Source organism: Taudactylus pleione, unplaced genomic scaffold, assembly GCF_031769625.1.
Source record: "Taudactylus pleione unplaced genomic scaffold, aTauple2 ptg000086l, whole genome shotgun sequence".
Taxonomy (NCBI): Eukaryota; Metazoa; Chordata; class Amphibia; order Anura; family Myobatrachidae; genus Taudactylus; species Taudactylus pleione.
This window is the reverse complement of record NW_028284488.1, coordinates 31848068-31867566: the sequence shown is the minus strand read 5'-3', so window position 1 is coordinate 31867566 and position 19499 is coordinate 31848068. Positions and strand designations below refer to the sequence as shown.

Here is a 19499-nt window from a genome sequence, read left to right as displayed (position 1 = left end):
ATGGAGCTCAAGGTCTACAATTGGAAGGGTCAAGAATGTGTATGATTTGCTACACAATTTCTATTAAGACGGCATCAAGATATAATAGAACAGAGATAAAGTATTCATGGGCTACAGAGTGTGCAATGCTATTAGTTAATGCAGGAGAGTTATGGGTTATATCTGTGTTATCATACTATATAGAAATTTACTGGCTGTATTAGGATATTTAGTTAGCAAAATTGTTTTGATATAAAGTACCTAGACTATATTGAGAATGGCATAGTTAAAATAGGGCGGTGTCCTTTTAAACAAAATTGTGGCAATCGTGAATATCCCCTAGGCTTAAGCTGGATACACACCATACCAATATATTTGCAGATCAACTGATCTACAGATATATTTGCACACTGTGCAGAACATATGTTCTGCATACAGACTGCCCGATTCGTCGTGACTGACGTCACAACTGGGCGGGCATTTACATGCACCCACTCAGTTGAGTTGTCAATCACCGCCGGCCAGTGCAGCAAGTGTACGGGCAGTCAGCTGACTGCCCGTACACACAGCATGATGCATCAATATATCTGCAGACATATTGGTGCAGCACAGCCGATGCGATACGTCTGTGAATGACGTCATTCACAGACATATCCCTGGTATACAGTGGCCGACGTGCACAAGATATATAGGTCGTTCATTTGCGGCTCAGTGGAAAAGGCTTCTAGGAAAAAATCCCGGGTTGACTGACCCGGCATTCCTTTTCGGGTCTCGAGCAGGGTTCTATGCGGGTAAGATCCAGGTAAGCCTCAGTGGAAATGGGTATCCTGGGTCGGGATACGTTGAATATGCAGGCGGACGGGATCCCGGGCGTCAAAATACCATTGCCAGAATCCCGACACCTGGCATAATGCCAACGACGATATCCCGAAGAGGACGGATGCCGACATCGGCAGCCCGACCCCCACCATCCCGAACGTAAGAAGACAGGTAAGTACTTAACCCAGAGATGGGCGGGTAGGTATAGGCACCTCTGGGGGGAAATTAGGGTCAGTCACCCCCAGGGGAGGGTTAGGGTTAGGCTACGGGGAGGGTGATTAGGCACCATCAGGGGGAGATTAGTGTTAGGCACCCCCAGGGAGGGTTATGTTTAAGGTGCGGGAAGGGGGGGGGGGTTTAGGGCTAGACACCCCACGGGAAGGTTAGGAATAGGCACCCCATGGGGAAGTTAGGATTAGGCACCACCAAGAGAGCGTTGGGGGGGGGGGAGGGTTACGGTACTAACCGCCCCTGTCAGGATTTTACTCCATCGGGCTTCCAGTGATGGGATTTGAACCGGCGGCTTATTAGCCGCCTGCATATATCATACATCACATATATCACCCGACCTGGGTCCTATTTACAGCATAGGGAAAGGTGTATTTCCCGATGCTTGGAGGATGATGTAATCTCCAAGTGCTGGCAGAGGTAAGCAACGGCAATATCATGGATCCAGCTTGCGTTGGAAATAGGATTCAAGCCGCTTGAAACTGGTGTTCAGTGTTCGGGGCTGGATAAACGGAGAATAACAGAATTTATATTTCACAGATCAGGCCCGGCCAACATGTAGCTCTCCAGGTGTTGTGAAACTGCAAGTCCCAGCATACCCTCCCAAACATCAGCTGGCAAAGCATGCTGGGACCTGTAGTTTCACAACAGCTGGAGAGCCACATGATGGCCAGGCCTGTGATAGATATTCACAATTAATGACTGTCAAGACTAAAGTTTATATCCATTAAATAATGAAACAAGCAATCAAAACAATTGTCCTAGACATGTAAAAGTAGAAAGAACTGGGTATTTTTAATAGTTATAGTAAGATTTTCACAAAATGTAAATATTTTTTGCTTTTAAACACTGAAATACTGTACTCCAGTGGTTCCCAAACTGTGTGCCATGGTAGCCGGTGGCCTAACAAGGCCGCCCAGGTATTTTTTGTTTGTTTTAAATATATTTTATTGTGCACTGGGAAAGAGAGTTTGGGGTGATGAGCGGGATAAGCGATGGGAGCGGTCCCGTCAGTGGAAAGCAACCGGCAGTGAATTGCGAGGCTGCCTGTTCCTGAATGAGGTCCCACAATGCAGTGCATGTCTGATCTCACTTCCTGTGTGATCTGAAAAGTAATGCTGCACAACAGCGCTGGCGATCACAACTAAATGTAAGTAAGGGGGGGGGGTCAAAGGGAGAAACATGGAGAGGGGAAAAGGGAGACACATGGAGAAGGGCAAAGGGAGAAACATGGAGAAGGGCAAAGGGAGAAACATGGAGAAGGGCAAAGGGAGAAACATGAACTGAGCTGCAATGAGAGGTTTGGAGATTGGCAAAGGGAGAGACATGGAGAGGGCCAAATGGAGAAACATGGATATAAAATATTGGATTTGTGTATTATTTTTGCAAAGAACTTAATGGAATGTAGTTCATAACCTGCCGATCGAGATGCCGGCGCTCAGAATGCAAATGCCGAAATTCTGAGATCAGTCAGAATCCTGGCGACGGCATCCCAACCACCAGAAGAGTTAGGGTTAGGCTGCGTGGCAGAGTAGGTTAGGTGTATGTTTCGGGGGGGGGGGGGGGGGAGGTTAGGTTTAGGCTGCGGGGAGGGAGGATTAGGTTTAGGGTTAGGGGTGTTGGCATACTTAACTGCAGGTGTCGGCCATGTAACCCAGCGGGAATGCCGGCGTCAGTATTCTGACGGTAATTATTTTGGCTTAAGGATGCCTTGAAAAAATTATGAGACCCTAAGTGTGCCTTGAACTGAGAAAGTTTGGGAACCACTGTTGTAGTTGTTCTCTGAATCACACAATTCTTCTTCAAAAGCATGGTATCCCCATAGGATATTGGAAAATTTGAATAGAAAATCACTAGACCAGCTGTGTTCACACTGTGGCCAAGATGTACTAAATGGGAAAATGCAGTAAAACGCCCCGAAACGGTGGGTAATGCCACATTCAGGTGGCGTTACCCAATAGAAGCCTATGGGCTTCTTACCGGGATGCTTACCGATCGGATCTCTCCCATCACTCCCGCCACCTTCTGCGCATACCAGAAGGACAGCTCTTATCGGGAGATCTGTCCTTTGTGATGTAACTCATATTTCTAGGTACATACCACAGTAATCAACCGCGGTATGTACAAAAGAGAGGCGGGATGTACCGCATTGTGGATGCGATGCTTAGTACATCCCGCCCTGTTTGTGGTTGAACTTTTCACCTACCAGATCTCTCACTTCTTGGAGCTGCCATGGGACCAATTTGGTATAGCAAAAATCCTCTCTGTTGCAGTATATATTTGCTCTTCTGTGTATTTGTGCCAAAAATAAGAGTTATGGTAGACTTACCTTTGTGAACTCGTTTTCTTCGATCGAGGTCCATAGGGTCCACAGGGATACCATGGGAGAAATGTGGTTGGAGTTGATTGATCCAGGCACCAAAGAGTTAAGCTTTCAGCTCCCAGGATGCCTCGGGTCCTCCTCCACATATAGCCACAGGCATTCAGTTTTGTAAAGAAGCCCAAGGCAGGAGAAGGAAAGAGGACAAGGACAATGTACACCAGAAACACTCTCACAGAAGATGAGGGAATCCGTGAACGATAGAAAAATTACCAAAATGCCACGAGGTATGTCAGTGTGGATGCCCTGTGGACCTCAAAGAAAAAAAGAGTTAACAATGGTAAGTCTACCATAACTCTTATTTTCCTCTTCAGGGTCAATAGGGGGTCCACAGGAATACCATGGGGATGTCCTATAGCAGTTCCCCTAAGGGTGGGGACGCTCCTGAGCAGAAAGGAGAATCCAACACCCAAAGGAAGCATCCTGAGAGGCAAAGGTGTCAAAGGCGTAAAACCTAAGAAAAGTGTGGACAGAAGACCATGTGGCTGCTTTGCACAATTGTTCAGCAGAGGCACCACGTCAAAATGCCCACGATGGTCCCACAGACCAAGTAGAATGTGCTGTCACCATGTTTGGAACAGGGAGATCAGCCTGCGTGTAAGCTTGAGAGATAGTCATGCGCAGCCATCGTGCCAGAGTTTGTTTGTTAGCTGGCCAGCCTCGTTTGTGAAAACCATACAACACAAAGAGTGTAATTTTCTAAAAGAGTTTGTACGATCCACATAGACACGGAGAGCAAAAACCACATCCAGGGAGCTTCGCCTACAGAAAGGTCTGAAGGCTGGAACCACAATCTCTTTATTCACATGAAAACAGGACACTACCTTAGGAAAGTAACCCACCTGTGCATGGAGGACAGCTCTATCCTGGTGAAAAATCAAAAAGGGGGGAGCGACAAGAAAGCACTGCCAAATAAGAGACTCTGCGGGCAGAGGAGATGGTGAGGAGAAAAAGTGTCTACGTTGTCTACCACTTCAAATCTACTGAGTCCAGAAGTTCAAATGGGGGAGTCTGTAGCCCCTTTAGAACCAAAGACAAATCCCATGATGATACCGGTGGGACAAAGGATGGTTGAACTCAGAGAACACCCTGAAAAAAAGTTCCAACATCCGTCAGAGAAGCGATCCTTCGCTGGAACCAAACTGACAGTGCAGAAACCTGTACTCTCAGGGTGGCCAGACTGAGTCCGAGGTTTAACCAAGCCTGGAGAAAAGCAAGTACTCGGGAAACCCTAAAAACCTTACGGTCATACTTTGTGGGAACACCATTGATCAAAGTAGTACCAAACTCTGTAATAGATGCGGGCAGAAGAAAGCTTTCGTGCCTTAAGCAACGTCTGAATCACAGAGCTGGAGAAACCTTTGGCTCTTAAGATGGAAGACTCAAGAGCCACGCCGTGAAAGACAGACGAGTTAGGTCCGGATGCAAGCAGGGACCCTGAACTAACAGATCCGTCCATAGAGGAAGAGGAAATGGAGTGTCTATGGATTGATTCTGTATGTCGGTGAACCAATGGCACCTGGGCCAAGCAGGTGGTAACAGTACTACTGTGCCGTCTTCCTGCTTGAATTTCCCGTGGACCCTTGGGAGGAGGGAAATCGGAGGAAAAAGGTACATCAGCTTGAAGTCCCACCTCACTGCCAGCGCGTCCACGATGGCAGCTGAGGGATCTCTGGTCCTGCACCCGTACCTGGGGACTTTGTGGTTGTGACGTGAGGCCATGAGGTCTGTTTGGTAGGCCCAATTTGTTCACCAGGAGTTGAAAATCTCCAGAGTAGAGAGCTCACTTTCCAGCATGTATGTCCTGATGACTCAGGAAGTCTGCTTCTCATTTGAGGGCTCCCGGAATGAATGTTGCTGAGATAGCCGGAACATGATGCTCTGCCCAGATCAGAATGTTTTCCACTTCCCTCATGGCTGCCTGACTTTGCATACATCCCTGATGATTGATATAGGCTACTGTGGTCACGTTGATGGACTGGATCTGGACCGACATGCCTTGGAGAAGGTCCTGTGTAAGGATGTGCACTTTGTATACTGCACGAAGCTCCAGGATGTTTATGGGCAGGAGACTTTCCCGATTTGTCCATCTTCTCTGAAAGGTATGATGATCTGTCACCGTCTCTCGTACGCGAAGATTGGCATCCGTGGTGAGGAGCACCCAATTTGGAATCCAATATGGGCAACCCTTGTCCAGATAAGACCTTTGTAGCCACCACGAGAGAGAGATAGACGAACTTCCAGTGTGAGAAGGATCCTCTGGGACTGCATTAGATGATATTGCCTGTTCTACCGGGAGAGAATCAATTGTTGCAGAAGCCAGGAGTGGAACTGAGCATATTCCACCATGAAGGTCAATACCATTGAGCCCAGGACCTGCATTGCATTGCTGATAGAATGGATACCCTTCGCTTGTGGAGCAATTTGCGCACTTGCAATAATAGGGCCGAAATCTTGTCCCCTGGCAGAAACACCCTTTGTGCCTGAGAATCCAGAAGTGCCCACAGATGTAGTATCCACTGTATTGGAGAAAGGAAGGACTTCTTCCAATTGATGATTCAGCCGTGCATCTGTAAGCAGGCAATGGTCAGCTGGAGATGGTGTTGTAAAACAGCTAGAGACTATGCCAATATCAGGAGGTAGTCCAAGTATGGCAGTATTCTGACTCCCTGATGCCTGAGGGGGGCCGTCATAACCACCAAAATAATGGCAAAGACCCGTGGGGCCGTTGACAGACCAAAGGGCAGTGCCTGGAATTGGTAATGTTGTTGCAGGACAGCAAACCGTAGAAATTGTTAGTGGGATGGCACAATAGGCACATGCCGATATGCATCCTGAATATCCAGGGAACCAATAAAAATCACAGGTTCCATTGCCAGAATAATTGACCAAAGAGTCTCCATACGGAACTTTGGTACACTGATAAACTTGTTGAGAGTTTTCAGATTCCGAATAGGGCGTTGAGACCCATTTGATTTCTGAACCAAAAACAGATTGCAATAATAACCCTTTACTTGTTGAACCACAGGAACTGGGTTATCACCCCTGCCCCTAACAGGGAGTAAATGGCCTCCTGGAGGGCCAAAGCCTTGATAGAATCTGAAGGGGGAGTTATACAAAAAAACTTCTGGGGAAAATGCCTCCAGAAGGTGAGGGTATACCCCTGAGACAACACTTCTCGGACCCAGGTGTCTGCTGTTGTTTGATGCCAGGAGTTTGCAAAATGAAGAAGTCGGCTTCCCACCCTGGGATCCCCCAGGAGGAGGCCCGTCCCATCAGGAGGAGGGTTTGTCACCCGGCTTGGAATGGACGTCTGACCGGCTAAGACCTCTTAGTTTGTGGCTTGGTGGTCCTGCGAGAACTAAACAGTCTGGAGAAAGGCTGTCTTTTTGCTCTACCCTGAGGCGAAAGGACCGAAAACAGGACTGCCTAGGCTTTGATGTAGCTGTTGATGGCAGACATGCAGATCTTGAGGCTGCCAGAGTAGCCACTATATTATCCAATTCTGCTGCAAGAAGTATGTTTCCATAAAAAGGCAGGTATTCCAGAGCCTTCTTGGATCCCGCATCTGCTTTCCAGGACCTTAACCAAAGGACTCTACAAGCAACAACCAAAGCTGCCAATGCTTTAGAAGCCAGGAGTCCAGCCTCTACTGCAGCTACTCCCAAATAGGAGGCCGCTTCTCGTATGTGGGAGATATACGTCAGCTGTTCTCTGGTAGCATTTGGCATCTTCCAATGCCCCCGTCCATTCTTCAACAGTCTTGGATACCCAGGTCGCAGCCATAGCCAGCCTGGTAACAGCTCCAGACAATGAAAACACAGATTTAAGACATATTTCAAGTTTTCCTTCTGTAAGATCTTTATGGGAAGATGCGGACGGTATCGTAGCACTCCTGACTAAGGGGGTCATTCAGACCTACTCGCAAGCGGCAGTACGCTCGCAAGTGGGTCGATGTTCCCCACTGCGCATGCGCACGATGGAGGGAGCTCCGTCGTGCGCATGCGCGAGACCCGGCGAGCGATGGGGAATCCGTCGCTCGGGGTCTCGCACCAAAGGGGGCGTGCTGTCGATGGTGAGTGACAGCACGCCCCCTTTGGTGGGCGTGCCGGAGGCGTGCCTGCCAGACGGAGGCGTTCCCATGGGAACGCCTACCGTCTTGAGCCGGCCCCACTGACATCACTAGTGATGTCAGTGGGAGTAATTTTGGCTCTGATAGAGCCAAAATCACTCCAGGGCTTGTGGCTGGGAAACCCTACCGCAGGGTTTCCTTCGCAAGTCCGATAGTCGCGATGGTCAAGACCATCGCGACCATCTTTTTGGACGCTCGTATATGCTGTGGGTGGTGAACCACAGCTATACGAGCGTCCAGGAGGACGCTCCATTTTAATGGAGGAGGGCCCTGATTCAGAGCGAGCGCTCTGGTCAGAGTGTCCGGCTCTCAATCAGGGCCTAAATGCGTCACATGAGCACCCACAGTAGGAAATTCCCACTAAGAACATTCAGAAAGTGGGAAAGAATACAAAGATGCTAATCTTTTTGTAACATGGAACCGTTTATCCGGAGTACTCCATGCTTCTCCCATAAGTTCAGTAAGCTACTCAGCCTTGGGAAACTCAGCTTTTACCACCTTTTGGTGTTTAAACACTGGAGCCTTAGGTCTAGGAGCTGGCTCATCATCCTCTATATTTAGGACTGATTTGACCATCTTCACCAAAGAAGGGACATCCAATGTAGAAGGACGATCCTCTTCTCCTGAGATAGACCCTGGAGAAGAACCAGGCGCATCATCTGACTACTCCGATGATGCATCTGAATCTACATGCTAGGCGGCCTGAAAAAATTATATTGTTCACTTAGGCGCTTTAATGGCTACTGGTCTGTTTGCCTGCAACATTTGTTGAAATGCAGCAGCTGACTGAGCTGTACTCTGACTAGAGTGGGCATAAAAATCCAAGCAGGGAGGGCCAAACATAGCAGGCTGGAACTGCTGTGGGTATCCCATTATGGGAGGCAGCATGGGAGCAGCCAAACGGTCCACTAGGTGCATCATGACCTGAGACAAGGAGGACACCTAGGGTGGCTCCTGTACAGGGGCTGGTAGACTAGACAGGTGGTTCTTTATAACAAATAGCACAAAACATCCTGTATAAAATCCCGAGGGGACAGGCTGGCCAAACAGCTTTTACATGAAACTAGCACTGGGGCCTCAGCCTCCTGTTTACCATTACCTTTAGACATAATAAATAGGTGTAAAATGTGACTGCCTTCACAAGTATCAATGTGAAGTACAATAGAGAGAGAAGAAAAAATAAATAAATTCCACAAACACCTGTAGCAAAAGGGTTGAGAATAGCAGGGATAGTTACAACTGACAGTACAGAAAATAAAGGCAGTATATCAATACAGCAGAGTTAGCAAAAGTCACATACAACGCATATACAATATACTTGCAATGGGCTCTGAATCAACTACTCAAAACACCAGGTTTGGTAGGATTTGAGCTCTGTATAACCTGGTTTCTGGGGAGAGGTATATACAGGGAGACTAGACCCAAAACCTCCTGAGACCAGCAGCTTCAGCAGAGCACTGATAACGGTTGCTGGGCATCTCATATACAGAGGAGGGTAGGAGGAGCAACCCAAAAGTGGGAAAACTTCAGCTGGATCGGCGTCTGGGCTGGGGGAGGGGCTGTCGGGGAAAGCCTACCTCCCCTATGCTGTAATAACCCCCGGGTGCGCTGCTTTCATAAACATGGCTGCCGCCACTGTCTCCAGCGCCAGACTCACTTGGTGGTCTAGTGGTGGAGCAGACGCATCGGTCGTCACACTTCGGCAATCTCCAGCAGGCCTCCAACCGCCGGAGGTACGGACTGCCACCTTACTGCGTCACCGTGCTGGGTCCCAGCATCGCCGCTAGCCAAGCTCCGCTGGTGCCCGCCAAAATCACCAGTCCGGTTACTGGTGTTGCAGCGCCGGTGGGGGTAGATGGAGCAGCAGCACAGGCGTCCTTTAGGACGCCTAGTGCTGCTTGCTCTGTAGTAAAAATAAACAAAATAAAACATAAAATAAAAGCTTTGTACTGCCTGAGCAGTCCCCCTCTTATAAAGGTGCGTCTGATTCCTGCAGCACCAAACGAAAAAATGAATGCCTGTGGCTAGGGACGGGGTATATGTGGAGGAGGACATCCTGGAAGCTGAAAGTTTAACTGTTTGGTGCCTGGATCACTCCAACCACATTTCCCCCATGGTATCCCTGTGGACCCTGAAGAAGAAATATTGTTATTTACTCAAAGCCTATTATGAGGATCAGTTCTACATATTCGAATGAAAGGAAACATCATCCAACTGTAAGGAAGCTCTTTTACATTAGTAAAATAGTAATTAAAAAATGCACCACACAGCATATTTGCAATTACACATGTTCCATATGATTATGAGCAGACATTTTCCAAAGGGGCACAAATCAATTATCCTTGATGTTTATCTGTTTTTAATTGCTCTGCCTTGAGCTATTCAAATGAGTGCTGATACCCCGTGTGTTAAGCTCCAGGCTCAGCGGGTGCACTTAACGCAGATTTTTCCTCGATACTCAGGAGCTGTGAGGAAAAAATCTGCATTAAAATAACCCTCTGGGTCTTAACGCACGAGGTAACCCATAGATTAGAGTAAACACTACAACAAATTGAATCTGCCCCTTTGTGTGTTATTATGCATATGTTTTGCCAGTAATAAAAGTAAACATACCTGAGAACTATATACTGTCACTATGTTGATGTGACATTTTCCTTTTTCTTCTGAAACACTGTTTGTTTCCACCTCAGAAATGCATTATAAAACTCTAGCAGTGTTGTAATGCTTTGGTGCAGTGTCTTATTTTGCTACAATAATGTATGCTAGAATTTATGGGTTATTAAAAAAAAATATTTTATATATATATATATATATATATATATATATACATATACACACATATTATATATATACATATATATATATATATATATACACACACATATTATATATATATATATATATATATATATATATCTCCATGCCTTCCAATAGAGATGTTTGACAAAATGCATTACACTACGTCTCACATTATACGGATTACAGATAAATGTATTTATTGTATGGTATATAATGAAGTAAAAGTATTCCCCAAGTCGCAAGAATTGTAATGAACAAGCTTTGCACGGGATGTAGTTATGAGACCAGCAGAGGAAGCCCAAAAAGGGACTTAAGATAGGCGACTATCTTAATCCCGATGCTGGAACAAAGAACGACGGCAGTCCAAACGAGACAAGTCCGGGGCGCCCTTAGTGTTAGCCGCAGGAGAGGGATGTGTGTGTTAGGTTTAGGTAGCGTAGCAGGGTTAGCGTTATGTTTTGGGGGGAGGTTAGGGTTGGGCAAACCCTAGGGAGGATGGTTAGGGACCACTGGGGGTGGAGGGTTAGGGTTAGGCACTATGGAGTGAGGGTTAGGTTTAGGCACCAAGGGGGAGACTTAGGTTTAGGCACGAACGGGGAGGGTTAGGGTGCAGGGTGGTAAGGGTTAGGGTTACGCTACAAGAAGGGAGGGTTAGGGATAGGGGGAGAAGGGGGGAGGTTAAATATACTTACCCGACCCCTGTTGGGATACCAACCATCGGGATGCCGGTGTCTGTATTTTGACAGGAGGTATCCCGACAGCTGGCATTACATACAGATTCCCTTTGCATATAGTGACTATATGAAATAACACTAGATTACTCATGTTGCCTCTCCTACTCGGTATAACAAATACACATAACTTTGTAGAGAGATATATACAGCTAGCATAATGATACCTGCACTCAACAAAAGACAAATTCTGTCAGAGCAAACAACTTTAAAAGGACTGCACCTGTTTCCATTTTGCCATCCTGCGCAGCAGGTCCATCGGGAATGACACTCTTTACTTGCAGAAATTCATCTGGCTCATCTCCCCCAATGATGGTGAACCCAAAGCCCATGTTACTTTTCTGTAGAGTGGTGCTGAGAAAAGTCCCTTTCAGCTGTGATGCATCACGTGTAAAAAGTGGCTTTTCTGTAATAAGACAAAACTAGTTAGGCCTGTGAAATGAAAAGAGACTGAAGCAACAGACTGTAATATAGTGAACAGCATCATACTAAAGTTTCCACACTAGCAACACTAATACTGTAACTATATTTTGCCACTATATAAAGGGGGCACATTACTTCTTATTACAGTATTTAATCTTCGCTCATTTCCTGCACACCTCTATGAGGTGCAAGAAAAAAATGAGTGAACTTACTGTAGGTGGAGTGCCTTTGAGATCGTTCATCTCTGTCCTCCGACAATCTCGATCATCTGATGTTTAAGCTGAGTATATTATACATTGTTTGAAGAACAAAAACTTATTATCGGCTCATGTCAGCCTACATTTCTACACCAGGAGAATAGAGGAACCACCAATATGGTTACAAAGTACTTTTTACAATTTATTCCTCCAAGATTGCAACCACCATCTGTTTAGCATTGATAAAACTACTGACATTATGAATTTAACTTCCTATTTTAAGGTAATATTCCCAATTACTTAGTGTCCCGCTCTGTATTTGTGGTAGAAGAATGCCATTAGTCCGCACTTCACTGTTTAAAGATCCACCAAAAACATGGCTGACACTATATCCTCAGTATCAGTGCGCAATGATTGGATGCTTATCTGCAATACAGTCTACTAATATATTAAAAATGATACGTTTATTCTCCCTATGGAATGTAAATAATGGAACAGTTATTTTAGCTGTGTATGCACTAAACTGATTGCTTACTAATTAGCTAAGGTATTTTCAGATCTTGGCTTTCCTGTGTGATTCCCCAAACGTTCCAGAAAAGCTTCTCCTCCATTTTTATTTGCGTATGTAGTTTCTGTTTTTCTGTAATAAACCTTAGTTTTTAAATTATATAGCTGCCTCATTATCTTTCCTTGAGCCTGTAAAGAACAGAATTGGTCCCTGAACACTGAACATGGTAAATGAGAAACACAAGTAAACTCAGATAATCAACAATCATATTTCACTTTTGGTATTCAGTTTATAGTAGGGTTAGGTTTAGGGCTGGACTAGGGTTAGGGAAAGGCTAAAATAAAAAACTGATGTGTCGACTATTTGAAGGTTGACCTTTCAACCATGACCTTTCTAACCTTTCGACCTAAGTCACTGTTGACCAACATCTGTCAACCTTTTAAACATTTTCCAAAGAAAAAGTTTTGTCTGTTGTGTGGTGCACAATGATATTATTGTTATAATATAAAATGTAAATCTTTATTAGATATGCATTGAAATGCCCCTTTTTTGTGACAGGGCCAACGAAATATAAGTTAAAACTAGAAAACGATAAGTGTATAATGAATTGGAAAATGTGAAATTTCCTCGCTGTGTGTGTGTTTATCACTCTCCTAGTTTAGCGTAATAATCATATTTATGTCAAGTTACATCTCATTTGTGAGACCCTTCCTATTAGAGTAACTGGATAGGAGATATGAGGGGGATAGATATGAAATCTCTGTGGCTGAATAGCCGCCGGATGAAATGCCGACGCTGGAAGCCAGAAACAGCAGAATCCCGACGGGGTAGGTAAGTATGCTAACCCTACCCTTCTCCCCCCTAACCCTCCCTTAGAGGATCCTAACTCTAAAACTCCTGGGGTGGTGCCTAAACATGTCCCCCTTCCCGCACCCTAAACCTAACCCTCCCGGGGGGGAAACACCCCCCCGCCCCTCCCCCCCTTATGGCTAACAGCTAACCCTTCCCTCTAACCTTCATTCGGGAAGCAGTCTGTCGGGATTCCGTAGTCTGGCTAATGATAGGAGTCAGTATTTAGACACCTATCTTTAGTCGGGATTTTGACGATGGGATTCTTCTGGCAGACGGCTTCCCGTGCATCGGGATTCTAACTATATCCCGTTATGAGGTTGTAATGCCTTACTTAAAATTCAGTCTCTTTATAGAAATTATTTGATTCTTGACAAGTTGGTACTGGACAACCCTGGGAGTTAGTAGGTGTTCATACAAATTATATATCTGCGAACAAGGAAAATTGTACACACTGCTTGAATATTTGTTGCTGTGTGTGAGCGTATTTTCACCCTCAGATATGGGGATATTGTTGTACAGTTCCTTTAATTGTTATAATAATGACACATACCAAGGTTAATCGTACAGTACATTTAAACAGAGAGTCTATTCATATTGTTAGTCAGTGTGTGATTAATTATTATTGGTCTAATTCACATCGACTCAATATAAACAAATATTTTTCACAGCATTATTAGTAGTTTCTGGAATGAAGTTCCTGCAGCTTGTTTGTTAATTATAGGGTCTTAGTTAGTGTAAGGGTACAATCTCAACCTTTATCACAACCTACAGTCAATTGCTCTGCTTCTCCCTATGTTGTCACACGCTGCAGCTCTCCCTGGTGTTAATATTGTGGATACAATCTGCGTGTACTAGACAACTACATAGAAACAATGTTGCTGATAATGGGAATAATATTATCTCAGAGTTCTTTCATGTCTACACATTCGAGTACATGATAGGTTGCACAGTATTATCCTGCTTGTCTCACATATTCAAAATATCACAGGAGTAATGTTTAAGTTACATAGAACTCTCCCCTGTGTTAATATTGGCAGCTGCGGTCTATATGTATCAGAGCGCCGCTTGGAGACAATGTTGCTGTGTTAAGAGATTGGGGGGTCTATTTGCTAAGCAGTGTTAGGAGACAGAGTGAAAAGTGATAAGAAAGTGATAAGGTGCCAGCCAATCAGCTCCCAACTGTAATTTTTCAAACACAGCCTGTGAGATGGCAGCTGATTGGCTGGCACCTTATCACTTTCTTATCACTTTTCACTCTGTCTCCTAACACTGCTTAGTAAATAGACCCCTGTGTCACTCACACCAGAATCCCTTCACATCCACACGTCCCGATGCAGGCGGATATCACACTACAATCCTACTGTTTCACATTATTAGGTGATATTACAACATTCTGAAGAATGTAAATAGGAGGTATACACAGCGGACGTGCCAACACACGTTTCACTGTTAATGAGCTTTCAAGGCAAACCGATTGCCCCTACAGCTTCAGACTATATTCATATTCCAATCAAATTGTGTTGTCCAGTCACGTGATTATTGTAGCCAATTGAATGCAGTCTTTCATCATCACTGAGAGTCATGCGCCACATCCAATAGAGTGTAGTTTCAGCAGTTCTTGATGGTGGGTGTGTTCCTCCCCACCAATCAGATTGCAGTACAGTGACAGAACATCTCAATACCCTCATTACTCAGTAAGTTTATATTCTCAAGGAAATATAGATGTTATTCATATGTCATAAATGTTTTAATACCAATCTTCCCTGCATAATAAATAAATTATTAATCAGAGTGTTGGTTTGATTTTTTCATTACTTCAATTGAGGTTGGTGTTATTGTACAGGTAAGTGTAAGAAATATTAAAAAATAATTTAAAAAATATTTAATGAGTACAGTTTGTTTTGACAACAAAGTGTACTACGTCACAGACAATATCATATCATTATCCATGTATTTATTACCAAGGATGTAGTCACTATTCCGGTGGTTGCGATGCCGGCGCTCAGACTACCAGCACCGCAATCCCAACAGAAGTTCGGATCCCAGCGCCAGAATCGCGACCACCGATATCCCGATTGTAAGTATTAGGGTTAGGCTGTGGGGGGTGGTGAGGGATAGGCTGCAGGAAAGGTGGTTTGGAGTTAGGGGGAGTATTAGTGCTAGGCTACTTACTTTCTGGTGTTGGGATTCTGACTGTCAGGACGCCGCTGTTGGTATTCTGACCGCTGGCATCCCAACCGCTGGGAACCTGTACCAAACCTAATTACCACACTGACATTGCAACGTACCTCTGAACACTTGAGCCTGCATTGGCTGGGGTCCCAATTCCGTTGTGGGCATGTTGTGCTGTTGAAGCTTCCGCTTTGCTTCTAACACTGGATTCTCAAATTGAGTTCTTCTATTTATGTGACTGGTAAAAAAAAGTGTAGGATTCATTACAGTAAATAATAATAATAATAATAAAAAAACAAGAAATTGAGGTGAGAGGCAAAAATTATGTACAAATCCCAAGATACAGCCCCCTTGCACTGAATAATGCGAGTCTATGATAAACTGGATTATACTAAATCTCCACTGTAGTGTTCTGATATGAGAACTATATTATCTTTCCCCTCGTTTCCCCCCATGTACCCTTACTAAAAGTCTGCTACTTTCCTTCTCTCCCCAAAACAGCAATGATTATTTGCCACAGATTTGGTTTTTTACTTCCAATATGCATGTACTTCCTGGATCTTGGTCACTTACTGATTTTATATCCTATGAATACTCCAGTAACTGGCTTATGAATTTAGGGCCTGATTCAGACCCGGCCGCAAGGCTGCGTTAGCACAAAGCCTGCCGATGTTTTTGAAAGCTGGACATGTGTACAAGACACAGTGCGTATTGGTGAACTAGTCCATGCAATCGGGAAGCGTTCGCACCCTGTATACAGATGCTCCGCAAGTATGAGTGACAGGACGTGCCGTTTCTGCGTTGTGACAGGGGGTGGTAGATAGTAACGGGGGTGTGGTGGTGCGAACGCAGGCATGTCTGTGCGTTTGAGTGCCATTTTAGGGGCATGAATAATTAACACGCATTGTCAGCATACACGTCACATGGCTGAATTACACACAGCAGCACATGCAGGGTATAATCAGTCACAAGCGCTGCGTATGGGTCAGATGTTACAGATTGTTCCATACACTTCCTGGAGATGACGTATGTTACTAAGGGAAAGTGGGCGCCTTGTGACAGGCTGGTGGGCGTCTAAATACATACCGCGATCACATGGCAAAACATAGTGGGCTTGCTAATGTCTTGCTAGCAATCGCGGGATTTGCATACTTTGGCTGCTGACGGCTGCGTGCGAACACATCCTAGCGAACGGGTCTGAATCAGATCCCTAGTTCTATACTGCTGTGGCAGATTTGACCAGGAGCCTGTAATTCTGTAAGTCATGCAGTAGGTTCCCCCCAAACCCTCCTGATTACGCTATGATGTTTTTGTCCCCATCCTTTACAAATATTCTTGAGAATAATTATTAAAGAAAATCTATTAAATAAAAAAATTAAAATAAATCTATAATACAGAGTATGCCGCAGTCCAAAAAATTGCATAATAATTAATAAACCCTCAAATTTTGGGCAGGCTGGAAGGAGGAAAACTAATCAATTAATGGAAAAATATTTCAATTGGAATACTAGATATTTGTATATAATTAAATATTTGATTGTGACCACTTTGTGTGCATTTTGAATTTGTTTCTTGAGGCTAGTTTTTTGCTGCCTGAATTCCACTTTAGGGGAGTTCTCTTCCCTAGTTCATATATTAAAAACATTTTTGTGATAACTTTGTTACTGCACATGTAAAAAACATTTTACATAACCCAAATATACAGTACCCAGTAGTAGCAACAATGGTTTAGTTATTAGGCTGTCCAGCAATTTATTGGCAACTTTGTTACTGATCTTAATGATTTCACCCCATACATAACATTTTGAAAAATGTAAGTGGAGACTTGTTCAACTGTATAATTATATGTGGCTACCTGCAGACATACTTAGCATGGAACATATAAACACAAATCAGTGCAAACAATATACCAGCTTACTAGTTATTCAAAGAATATGTTCATCTAAAAATACATTGTTTTGTATTATACAACTGAATATTACCAGTATTAATAGCATGTGGCATGGACCTTCAGGGGTTTTGTTATAAAAAAAAATTGTAATTGATGGATTACTTTACAAATAATGTCATACTATAGAGTAAATGTTGGTTTACAGTGGAGTTTGGCCCACAATAATTGGTCTATGGTAATACTGAAATTACATTGTAAAGAGAAACAATTGGTTATAAGTTACACATCTTTGTGCATTGATTACAACACAGCGCAATGAGGTGTCGCTGATACGTTCCCTACTTAGTACGTACACTGCTTGTAGCATACAGTTTCCTCTATATTTCAGAGGTACAGCCTTATATCAATGTAAAAATGGCTCTGCATTTCTATGCCTGTATTACAATAATGATGGTGCTGCTACCCAGGATACCTTTAGAATACATACAGTGAAAGAAAAATCATCAACTTACTCAACATAGTATGTGCCATAGATAGGATCATCAATTTTCTCCCAGCCATAGGGAAGCTCTGAAAGAAAAATATTTCTATGTTAATGGTAATATAATCACAGGGCACAGCTCTCTGTATGTAACAGCAGCATGACTATGTGGCTGGATGTTTACCATCATTAATGTTGGATTAGGACAGCACATAATCATAGGGGAACAAAAAGAGAAAAAGCAGGTCACCGAGAGTATAACATCCTCCTGCTGATTATGTAGTGTTGTGACCACTACTAACCATCAATATGAATTGCCATTTTACAATGTCTCAGATCTTGTTCATGAACACTGTTGGGTGTTACTTTAAGTAGGGAAATGACACAGCTACAGTAAGATGTGTTACTGACAAGGTCACAGTCTCGTGTCTGATGACTTTTGGTATATGTGCTACATCATGCAACCCACATATTGGGGAGACAATGGGCATAATTCAGTATGGAACATAACTCAGATCGCTATAGCAATTACGCACACAGTCTCACTGCGAAGATATGCTGAAGTCTGCGATCACTATGCCATACGCAGTCTAACATAAGGACACCCACCTTACCTAACACATCCGTAATACGTAGCAAGACTGCGAAACCATCGGTAACAGAGTACAATGGCAGCCTCACGCACACTTGCACATGGTCTGACCTTACTCAGGAATTGCTAACCTCGTCGCACGCAGTGAGTACATATGCTGTGTATGGCATTGCAATGGCTAAGTTATGTACACCCCTGTCACAATGTTCAAATGCACTGGCACACCTGGGCTTCGCAGGCCACCCCACATCACCACCCCCAAACGGTACTTCCTGTCAATCACTCTGCGATGGGTCTGCGTAGTCACTGTGATCGCAGTACCGGTCGCACACTGAGATGCAAAGTACTACAAATCCATTCTACTTTATAGATACATTAGAAAAATAGAATATTTTCAGGATATACTTTTAGGGATATAATCTGCATTTTTTCTGGTTAATAGTGAAAATTTGTTCCAAGCATCTCTTACTCTTTCAGGAACAATATCTATATTACTTCTGAGATATCCACCACCGGTATTAAACAATCCTATACCTTGTTCTAAAGCCCAACTTATGCTGGAAAAGTGATGTAGTTTCGATCCTGGAGGTTGGGATGCCGCAGCACAGAATACTGGCACCGGAATCCTGTCCGCCGGCATCCTGAGTAAGTATTAGGGCTAGGGGGAAGTTTGGGTTTAGGGTTAGGCACTAGGGGTAGGGTCAGGGTTTGGCTCCAGGGGGAAGGTTGGGGGTTAGGGTTAGAACACTTACCTAGTTGGGTTGGGATTCTTACTGTCGGGATGCCGCTGCCTGAATTCTGACCGTTGGCATCCTGACCCCCAGGATCTCGTACCCAATCCCTGGAACTTACTGGCCTGCTATACCTTAAAAATAGTCAAATCTCTGAAAATTACAATACTAATGACAATTACTTTTGTTATTAGAACTTAAGCTGGCCACATACATGGTGATAAAGTCAGACAAATTTTCCCGACATTGGTATGGTCCAAACGTTCACCAGTGATTGCACTGCCTGATTTTGAGTAGATGTTCATCTTGCTGTTTGGCCATGTCACTGTTTGACAAGGATTTGCCTGTACCCGCTTTGGCCACACATCTGGTTGTTTCACTCTTTTATTGAAAGACCCACATAACTGTATGTGTAGTTTTGCATTTTATCCCCTAAATCCTAAAAAAGCATGGGTCTTCAACCTTTGGCCCTCCAGCTGCTGTTGAACTACAGATCCCAGGATGCCGTGCCACAGTTTTAGCATGCTGTTACATCAAAACGGTGGCTGGGCATGCTGGGATGTGTAGTTCCACAGCAGCTGGAG

General features: G+C 44.3%; 1 protein-coding gene across 9 annotated transcripts in view; it reads right to left on the bottom strand.

Moving 5' to 3' along the window:
• MAGI2 (membrane associated guanylate kinase, WW and PDZ domain containing 2) overlaps positions 1-19499 on the bottom strand; it is a 1049810-nt gene that overhangs the window by 172827 nt on the left and 857484 nt on the right. For all 9 annotated transcript variants that reach the window (XM_088468806.1, XM_088468807.1, XM_088468811.1 and 6 more), the window contains 3 exons: positions 17624-17681; positions 15337-15458; positions 11292-11474 (listed from right to left, as the gene is read on the bottom strand). In XM_088468806.1, the coding sequence (XP_088324932.1) occupies positions 11292-11474; positions 15337-15458; positions 17624-17681 (363 nt within the window). The remainder of the gene's footprint in view (positions 1-11291; positions 11475-15336; positions 15459-17623; positions 17682-19499) is intronic.